Consider the following 10,571-nt stretch of genomic DNA (forward strand, 5'->3'; position numbering starts at 1 on the left):
TCCCTTACTACATTCTTCTGTCCCTTCCTCTGTCCTCCTTCCCTCACTCTCCCTCTCCCTGCCTTTCTCTTTCTTGCTCCCTTCCTGCCTCCCTCCCTCTTCCATGCATGAGGCCATGGCCAAAGTCTTACCCTCCTCCCGGGACTCGGGTCTCCCATGTGTACGCATTCTCGCCCTGCCTGGGTGGCTAGCTGTGCTGTCAAGGTTCAGGGGCCAGCCTTGGGTCTCCCATGCTAGCATGTACCATGGGCGGGGGTTTAGTGTCATGTAGGCGTTCTCAATGAGGCCCCTCCCTCCAGTGCAGATGCTCTGAATGTCCTCCTAATCATCGTGGATGACCTGCGCCCCTCCCTGGGCTGTTATGGGGACAAGCTCATAAGGTCCCCAAACATCGACCAACTGGCATCCCACAGTCTCCTCTTCTGGAATGCCTTTGCCCAGGTATGTGGATGGGTGCCTTTGCTCTAGGTGTGGATGGGTGCCTTCTGCAGTGAGGGTTGGAGGTCCTCTCGGCTGTTGTTAGATGACACTAGTGGTGCCAGGCATCTGCTTATTAGACGGAAGCATCACCTGGAAAATGGCAATTGCGATAACCTGGTTGTCCACTGACAAGGAAGCTTGTGCCTCAAGGGTGCCCCTCCTCCTTGTGTGCAGGGTGCGCCGTGGCCCTAACGTGCTCAGGATGGTCCTGACTTGCTTCCTTCACCAAAGAGGGGGTTGCCTGGTGCTGAGAAAGAAGGGGTGCTGCAGAATGCCACCCTCAGATCTGCCGATTGGCCTTGGGTGAGGGCCAGCCAGCTTGTCATGGCGGCGCTCCTTCCTGAACCTCCTCACAGGGCCACCCCCAGGAGCCTCGCCTGCTCTGTGCACCTGTGAGACACTGTCGTGTAGAAGGAGGGCACGATCATCTGCTGGGATGAGGGGCTGAGTCCTCCTCTTCCTCTCTCCCGGGGACTTAGTTCTGGCGACTGGGGGAGGCCCAGATCCCACTGGTCGGGTTTGAGACGTGATGACTCAGCTGCCAAGCATTTGCTGAGGACTCAGAGGTTGCCTGGTTATGTCTGAGCTGCTGGCTGTTTTCCTCTGAGGGCATTTTCCTCTGCTTCTGCTCCCTAACAGCAAGCAGTGTGCGCCCCGAGCCGCGTGTCCTTCCTCACCGGGAGGAGACCCGACACCACCCGCCTGTATGACTTCAACTCCTACTGGAGGGCACACGCCGGAAACTTCTCCACCATCCCCCAGTACTTCAAGGAGAATGGCTACGTGACCATGTCGGTTGGAAAAGTCTTTCACCCTGGTACTGCTTGCTGTCCAAAGTCTGGGTTCTTTTCTGTTTCTTGCCCGAGTGTGGGCGGGTCCCCTCCTGGGGTTGGGGCTGTCTTTGCGGAGGCCTCTTGGGGCCGGGTAGATACCACCTTACTCACCGCTCGCTGCCTTTTACATAATATCGCTTCCCAACCTGGCCTTCTGTTCTGCCCCAGAGTGAAAAAGGGTCGAAGGAGTTTTCCTTCCTCTCAGAAACGTGTCGTGGTGCTGTTTGGCTCCTGGGGTGGAAGGAAGTGCCGTGGATAGGGAAGCGGCAGTGTCAGGTGTGAGTCCAGCTCTGCACCTGACCCTGCGTATTCTAGGGTCCTGTCGGCAAAGTTGGGGATCTAGGCTTAGAACGTCTGAGGACGCCCCACGTGGCCGGCGCTGCTGTTGCTGTCTTGTTGCCCAGTGAAGGGGCCGCTGCCCGCGGCCTGTGAACTAGGCCAGCAAAGCAGTGTAAACTGGAGGGCCGTGGGGTTGCAGGGGCTGCCAGTCAATACTGCGGCACTGCCTGCTAAATGGTTCTTTAATGCCAAAGTCGGAGGGCTGAAGCACAGGCAAACTTGAAGACTTTCAATGTGCGGAGGAATCGCATGGTTTGACAAAAGTTTGGCAGACAAGGGAAGTATGATGTAAATATAAATCAGTTGTATGCCGACCAGCCTGAGAGCTACATTTTGATGCCTCCCCACCCCCTACGGGGTGTGTAACTTTGCTGATTTGAGACGATTCTGTACATATAATTTTCTGTTGTGACTTGTTAAACATAACATTCCCATGCTATGAGGCAGTAATTTTGAGTGACAGCACAGTAGTCTGTCATACAGGTGTGCTGTATTTCCTGCAAGTTGTCTCAGGTCGTTTCCGTCTCACGCACAGCTGGGACGAATGTCTCTGGTGGCAGAGTGAACTGGTGGAACTGGTGGATCAGCGGTACCGCGTATCTGGGCCTCTGGGTTCCAGTTCCACCAGTGGCACTTCTTAGCTGTGCAGTTGACCTCGGGCAAATTATTCACCCTCTCTGAGCCTCAGCTTTCTGCTCTGGGAAGCTGGCATCATAGCCTCCTTGATTCTCTCACAGGGGAGTGTCCCAGTGCATGTCATTCAGCACTGTGACAGTGCGTTGAAAAGCCAAGCTCTATATGGACCGCAGTGCTTTTCGTTAGGGGCTTGACCGTTTTCAGTAGTGTTCCCCTCGCTCACCCTTTTGGGTTCCTTCCTAGGAGCCTAGTGTGAATCACCAGGGCTTTGGGGACTGGGATGTCAGATACTCAGGACTCAATGAGACACCTAGAGCGTTGGCTTTAGGGGATTTATCATCTGGCCTATGCCCCTGATTTTTAGAAAGAAGCTGAGGTCTAAAGACAGGAGATATTTCGCCAATTGCTGACAAAGTTTTAACTTAGGGTGGGGAGGGCACCAAAGGATGCTTCATGCTTCACTTAAAGCCTTTCTCTTTTCCTCCCTCAAGGAATATCTTCTAATCATAGTGATGATTCTCCATACAGCTGGTCCATTCCTCCTTATCACCCCTCCTCCGAAAAGTATGAAAATACCAAGGTAAGGGTGTGAAAGGGTTACTGTACTAAAGAGCAGCTGCTTTTCCGCTGTCTGGCAGTTTAAGGTTACTGGTTGAGAGGACTAGAGTTGGGGTCTTTAGCATCAGGTCCATTGGGGGAGGTGGCTTTGTTACAGAAGCAGGAGGGTATGCTTTGTTTTGGAACCTTATGCTCTAGTGCGTAAGGTTCATTTAAGGGCTCCCGGGGCTCATTGTGGGTAAGGCTCTGTGCTCAGGGTTGTAGAAGATGCGGAGACCTAGGAGGGAGAAGAGCTACCTGTGTTCCAGGAGCCTCAGCCTGGAGTAGGAGAAAGGCATACCATTTGTCTGTCAGTCTGTCTGAGGCCTAGTGTATATGTTCAGGCGCTGAGAACTTTCACAGGGGTTTTAAAATTTTAGAGCACTGTCGCCTTGCCAGGAGGGTGGAACTGACTGGGACTGTTGTGCTCCGCAGTGCTATTTGGGAAGGCCACGAAGCTGAGGACTGCTGAGAAGGGGGCTTTGCCCCTCAGCACCGTCCATATCTCTCAAGAAAGCTCTGCCAAGTGGAAGGTAGGACCCAAGAACAGGAGAGAGAGTTCCTTGAGAACATGAGCCTCAGCAGGCCAGTGGACCGGGACTTGATGCTTCTTTAGACTAAATGCAGAAACCAACTTCCCAGGCCACACCCCAATGTATAAATGAAGCTAAAACTCTCATTTCAAAAACTCAGAAAACCAGCTGCAGGGCTGAGAAATGGCATGCTCCTGGGAGGTATGTAGAGGCTGCTGTGGAGAAGGGTGTGGATTTGGGAGGTTGGTGGGGTGGTGAGGAGTAGTCAAAATAATTGAGAACTTTGCCTTTCAGAATGCAGCGAAAGCCAAGGGCTCTGGCCTTTGGCTTGTGGCTTGAGTCTTAACAGAATGAGAGTGGAGGACCCATCTGAATCCCTCCGTTCCCTCAAGCCGCCTTGTTACATTTTATTGGCTCACTTACGAATGCGGGCCCCTGTCCACCATTCCCCACATGTGCTCTCAGAGCAGCGGGTCTGACGGGACCAGATCCTCCATGACAGCTGCAGATTGCGTGAACGTGGAGGGGAGTGTGCCGGGAGCCTGGTGCTGGGCCGTCCTGTCCCTGGGCCGGGTGGACAAGGCATCTCTTGGGAGGACGGTCCTCTCAGATGGACCAGCAGCTGCCGCAGCCCCTGGGTTTTGTGAGGTAGAAATGATATTGTCACCCTGACTTAGCCTGTGGCCAACGTGGCCACTTTGGAAAATGAAGTGGTGTCTGTTCCGTGCATGGTGTGGTCGAGGTTCTGGAAATTCCATGGACTGTCACCTCATCCAGTTGACTGAGACCCTGTCCCGTGCAACCCTTAGTCTGTCTTTGAAATCACAGATTTTTTTCTTTTGCTAAGAAAAATTTATGGTACAATTCTTATACCATAAAAATCGCCCTTTTAAAGTGTACAGTTCACTGATTTTTATATTGTCACAGCGTTGTGCAACCATCAGCAAAAAGAATCTAAGACCGTTTTCATTACCTCAAAACTCAGCCTTATACCCATTATCATCCACTGCCCATTGCCTCTCAACCCCAGACCGTGGCAGCAACTGATCTTTCTTTCTCTTTGGATTTGCCTATTTTGGACATTTCGTATCGGTGGAATCGTGCAGTATCTGATCTTTTGTGTCTGGCTTCTTTCACTTAGCATAACGTTTTTGAGGTTGATCTATGTTGTAGCACGGATCAGAACTGTATTACTTTATATAGAGAAATAAAAATGGGCAGATTTCTTGAGTAGACATTCCATCTGCAGAAGATGTACCAGTTGCCATAAGGACGCAGAAAGATGCTTAACACCTGGTCAAACACATTTTTTTAAAAAATTTATTCTGTAGTTGGTGGACGTTTGGGTTGTATTCACTTTTTAACTACTACGAATGAAGCTGCTGTAAACATTCCTGCACAGGTTTTTGTGTGGACTTAAGTTTTCAGTTATCTTGGGTAGAGTTGCTAGGTCAAGTGTTTGTGTGGACTTAGAATGTTATTTTATTTATGTATTGTTGTGGTATTTACGTAGGAGTGGAATTGCTGGGTCATAAGATGATTCTATGTTTAATGGTTTGAGGAACTGCCAGATTGTTTGTCAAAGCAGCTGCACCATTTTACATTCGCGTCAGCAATGTATGAGGATTCCAGTTTTTCCACATTGGTTAACACTTGTTATTTTCTATCTTTAAAATTTATAGCAATCCTAGGCAGTATGAGTGGGTATCTCATTGTGGCTTTGATTTGCATTTCCATGATGAGTGAAGATAGTAAGCATCTTTATGTGTGCTTATTCGCCATTTGTATGTCTTCTCTGGATAAATGTCTCTTCAAGTCCTTTGACCATTTTTTAATTGCCTTCTTTTTTGTTGTGGAGTTGGAGTCCGATTTTTTTGATCATTAGTTTACTCGGGCTTCCTTTTATTGTTTACCAGAGACAGAGGATTAACAGCAGGGAAGTAAGAGCTGGTGGATTTCTGGCCCTTCCCTTGAAGAGCAGAAACGCTTCTCTGTTTTAGTTTTACTTCCTGTGTGCCTGTCCTGAATGACTAATACACAACGGGCTGTGGACAGAAACGTGAAATCTATTGTGTGTGTAAGCTTCGTGGCTTCTGTTTCTTGGGTTTCAAAGGCTGATTTCATGTGTTTTGTTTTGAAAGACATGTAGGGGGCCAGACGGAGAACTCCACGCCAACCTGCTTTGCCCTGTGGATGTGGCAGATGTACCTGAGGGCACCTTGCCTGACAAACAGAGCACTGAGCAAGCCATACGATTGTTGGAAAAGATGACATCGTCTGCCAGTCCTTTCTTCCTGGCCGTTGGGTATCACAAGCCGCACATCCCCTTCAGATACCCCAAGGTGAAGAGCTGGCCGAGGGCTGATCCCACACAGCCGGGACAGCTGTGTCATTTGCTAAATGAGGGATTCTTATAATGAAGGTGGCCACGTGCCGCCATCCCCGGTCACCAGGGGTGCCTGACGGCCCTCGTGTACTCAGTGGTGTGAAGATAGGATTCAGAGATCACAGCTCGGAGGTTGACTTAGGACAAAGAAGAACCTTGTTGGAAACCCTTGGCCTTCTACTGCCCTGCACTGGAGGTCTTTATTTCTTTCCCTTGAATTCAGTGTGCAAATGTTGGGTTGATTGGTGCGATCATCACAGAGAAGTGAGTTAGAGCTTGCTGCCAAAGCCTGCAGTGAGGGATGGTCCTTGACACACAATTCCGGGGAATGTTTTCAGTAATCACCTGTCCCCTAGGGGCTGTGCAGTCAGACTCGTGACACACAGGGCACTGCGCTGCTTGTTGGAACCTCAAATCCTGTGTTTGCATGCATATCCTGTAGAGCATGGAATCGCTTCCTTTTTAAAACATCTTTTTCAGTGTTTTCCTATCATGTTTCCCCGGGCCCGAGCAGCCCCTTCTTTTGACTTCACAGAGCATGGCCCTTGCTTGCAACGAGAGTAGAGAGAAGAAGACATGGTGCCGGTATCTTACTTTGATTGTCCCAGGGGACCTTGGCATCCTAGCGGGAGCTGTCAGCCCCCTGGATGCAGTGAGACTCACTTCTCCTGCTTCTTGTTCAGAAAAGAGTTAATGTAGCAGGCCTGTCATCCTTTGAAAGTCCTGCTTACGAGCTTGGACCTTGGCTGGGGGCCTGGACCTCGGGAGTGTCCCCACCATTCCCAGAACTGATGAGCAGCTCTTATGCCTAAAGCCCTGCCCTGCTGCTTGGAGTCTGGGATGTGGAGTATGTGTAGGCAGTGGGTGGCCAGGTGACTGCCCTGGGAACAACCCTGGGTACTGAGGCTTAACGAACTGCCCTGGTGGCAGCATTTCACACATGTCATGACACGACTCATTGCTGGCAGCATTCACACCTTCGGTTTGACTTTGCTGACTAAGGACTCTGGACACCCGTGCCTGGTTTCCCCCAGATCTGTCCACGTGACTTTTCCGTTTCCTGAATGGCTTTGGTCTCCTTTCACTATCACCAGTCATAGCCCAGTATATGACCGTGCGCTGTCCTCTGAGCTCTGCCAGCGATTACCGACACTAAGGGTGGTTTGGGGAGCTGGCAGCACTTCTCCACACCTTTTCTAGTTGGACGGGAGGTGGCGATAGGGATAGGAGGACATTGGTTTGTATGAGGGAAGAGACCTGTTGCTGCTTGGTTTAGAGAAGAAAAGTCACGTGATTTTATTACAATTGGTATTTTGGGAGAGTGACCTAAGGCCTGACTTTCAGGTAGCGGGAAATATCTGGGGAGTGTTGGTGAGCCACCATGTAAGTAGGCATCACCGACATAGAGACAATCAATGTAAACACTGGTGCAGTTTCAGCCTTGCGCCTTTGCCAAAAGTGACAACCTGGTGGCTTTGTGTGCTTTTCCTTCAAGGAGTTTCAGAAGTTGTATCCCTTGGAGAACATCACCCTGGCTCCTGATCCCCAGGTCCCTGCTGGCCTCCCTCCTGTGGCCTACAATCCCTGGATGGACATTAGGCAGCGGGAGGACGTCAAGGCTTTGAACCTCAGTGTGCCCTATGGCCCAATTCCTGTGGACTTTCAGGTACCAAGGACTTATTTGAGGGAAGGGTTGGACACTTATGACATGATTTCATTGGTGATGACATTTTCCTCAAGACATAGGACTCCATCCATCTCGTCTTACTAAGAACCATCCCCGTGCTAAGCATATTGCAAAGTGCTGAGGTTGGGGGTGGTCTGGAGGCATTTAGGACATGGGAGTGCTGAGTGGATAAAGAGTCTCCCAGGAAGTGTCTTCACTTCCAAAGGGAGCATCTGGAGGTATAGTGATTCATTGGATGTGGGCACAGGTGGAGAAGAGGCCCGGGTCACCATCACTAACTCATGGGGGATGCTGTTTAATCCGGGCGAGAGTTCATCAGTTATAGAGTGGTGGGCAGCTCCTACACAGCCCAGAATATTCAGGTTGCTGGTACTTGCAGGTCCCCTCTGTGGGAAAGCCTATATGGGCTCCCGTCACTCTCAGGGCGGCTTTGTGAACAGCGTCTTGGCAAACAGGGAGCTGGGGTACCAACATGGCCAGTGCCATCCAGCTGCAATGTCTGCTGTCCCTTTGCCATGATGAGGGGGTGGAGCAGCCAGAGAGTTAGAATCCTCACACTGACTCATCAGCCACTCTCTCCCCGGAGTGCCAAAGACATGCTGACCAATGCAGTTTTGGGAATATTCCACATGCGGTCCCGCCCTTCTGTTAATGACGTGAGTACTCCAACAGGAAGTATACAATGGATGGAAGAAGGCAGTGTTTTCAAAGTGTGCTTCCTGGACCACCTGCTTCACGGTCGCCATGAGGTGATTATTAGAAGCACACAGTACTGGCCCTACTCGGACTTAGGGAACTGGCAGCTGGAGGTCAGGCCTGAGAACCTGCATTTCTAAAAATGCACACAGGTCACTCTGATGCACGCAGAAGTTTAAGAGCCATTGCCGTAGGGTACAGTTTGCAACAAAACATAATATGCAGGTATTTATTGCTGTCCACACTTACTAGGCACCTGACTTTGGAGAGCGAGATTTTGGGTGGTGAGGGGTGGATGTGCGTCCCTCACATCTGTTTCATTCCTGAGCTTCAGATGGCAGTGGTGAGAGTTTGGAAAGCAGTTTGTCTGGTTCCTAATTTCCTGTTTCAGCAATTTGAGGTAGCTCAAATTGCAGCTCTGAGGCTGTACCTGATACTATGTCAGTGACAGGCACTTAAAATGACCCTTTAAAGTGGACTGTGTGCCAGGAAGGGTACTCAGCATTGTATGCGTGCTCTCTCTTTTGGTCCCCATGGGAACCTGAGATACCTGTTCTGTCTGTTGTGTAGGCGAGGAAACTAAAGGCACACAGGTGTGGCGACTTGCTCCAGGTGGCACAGTTAGTGCCAGGAGAGCATGGGATCCCAAAGCCCCACGGTTTGTTTTGTTGGTTCTAAGCAGTCTGGTTCAGATTCCTTTTCTATTCCATACCAGCTGCACAATCTCTGTCAAGTCATTTTACCTCTCTGAGCCTCAATTTCCTTACCTGTAAAATAGAGGCAAGATGGAGACAGGTTTTCTGTGAGAACACCTACTTCGGAGGCTTTCAGCGGGGAGTACAGTGAACATGCTAAAGCATCTAGGACAGTGTCAGCTGCTTGGTGAAGGCTCCTTCAGCGTTCTCTCGTCCCCCATCCAGTTGGACTCAGAGTTGACAGCATGGCCCAGGGGCCCTCCCTGGAATGCTCATGTGTTGGTCCCTGCTCCACAACCACCTAGAACGTGGGCCCTGCTCACCATCCTCTTGCATCCGTGCCCAGGCCCCATCTCACTCAGCATTTCAGCCTGTCAGTTCTCTGCCCTTTTCAGCCTCCGGCCCTCTCACTGTGCTCCATGTGAGCCAGCCACATCAGGGCCTCACTTGGGAGTTTGCCACCTCCCAGGCCTGCTCCTCCCTGGCCACTAACTTGACAGCCTCTTCTTTTTGCAGTCCGCTTCCTCCGTGCCCTCGTTCCCCGCATACCTCCTGGGAATTCCAGGGTGTGGACTCCTGCTTTGCCCCTGTGTCTGGTCCTTTTTGGACTTCACTCCTTCTTTGAATAGTAGAGGTCCCGTGGCAGGCCACTTACTGTTCTTGCTGTCCCCTCAACATCTGCCCATTTATCCTTGCCCCACCTTCAATACCCTGATCATGGGATTGTTCAGCCACAGCCCTCTGCTCTCAGGCCTGAGTCCTCAGGGTGCTGGACAGAGTCCACACGACCGTGATGGGGAACACACACACCCATACACTAGCCCCAGCAGTCCGTGTGGTGCAGGCTGTCTGCCCAGCTCCTTCCAGCCCCTTAGGCCCCTCTGTCTGCCACACCCCTCTGCCCAGTCTCAGCAGATGACTGCACTACCTGTTTCAGAAATGGAGGCTAGTGGGCAGTCTGAGGGAGAGGAACACACAAGATGGACACAGGTACACATGTTAGCAGTGCCTCTTGCCAGCTGTGTGTCTGTAGGAAAGATAGTCAACCTGTCTGAGCCTCAGAGCCCTCCTGTGTAAGGTGGGAATGGTAATGCTCAACTTAAAGGGTGGATCGGAGGAGCAGATGGCACCCAGCACGTATGTGGTAAATGGTGCTGTTCATAGTGTCCTCACTGGTGGATGGAGTCGTGGATGCATGTGTTCTGGGCTTGTAGCCTTCTCCCCAGTCTTAGAAGAAGCGCAGCAGGGGCTTGGTGCCTCCCAGCTCTGTGCCCCCTCCTTCTCATTTCTACCAGCGAGATGTCCTCTACCCGCTGACTTCACACCCACCTCCACAGTTGCTCACATCTATCCCATCTTCAGAAGTCGGGCTTCCCTTGCCCCTGCCTGTTTCTCCTCTCTTCCCACTCTTGCTCTTCAAGGGGGAATGAGTGAAATGTGGTCTGTTCTGGCTGCGTCCATGGCCTCACTGTCCATTTGTTCTTCATCCGCCTCTGCACGGCCCTCTGCCTCCCCAGCCCACTAAAGAGTTCTCTCAGCTGGTCAGCACTGACCTTGTTGGCAAAGAAAATCCATCCCATAAGTGTGACCTTCTAAGACTCCTGCTGCTTTCTCACTGTTGGCAAGTAGCACTCCTCCTGGGCCCTGGGCTCAACGCCAGGACCCCCACTGTCTCCTTTGCACCCCTGT

The 10,571-nt window shown here is 51.2% G+C and overlaps 1 protein-coding gene across 1 annotated transcript in view; it reads left to right on the forward strand.

The window, feature by feature from the left end:
- Positions 1-10,571, forward strand: part of IDS (iduronate 2-sulfatase) — a 22,754-nt gene that overhangs the window by 670 nt on the left and 11,513 nt on the right. The window contains exons 2-6 of the mRNA XM_006913408.3: positions 305-441; positions 1,120-1,297; positions 2,780-2,868; positions 5,560-5,760; positions 7,300-7,470. Of these exons, the coding sequence (XP_006913470.1) occupies positions 305-441; positions 1,120-1,297; positions 2,780-2,868; positions 5,560-5,760; positions 7,300-7,470 (776 nt within the window). The remainder of the gene's footprint in view (positions 1-304; positions 442-1,119; positions 1,298-2,779; positions 2,869-5,559; positions 5,761-7,299; positions 7,471-10,571) is intronic.

This window comes from Pteropus alecto, unplaced genomic scaffold (genome assembly GCF_000325575.1).
Source record: "Pteropus alecto unplaced genomic scaffold, ASM32557v1 scaffold275, whole genome shotgun sequence".
Lineage (NCBI taxonomy): Eukaryota > Metazoa > Chordata > Mammalia > Chiroptera > Pteropodidae > Pteropus > Pteropus alecto.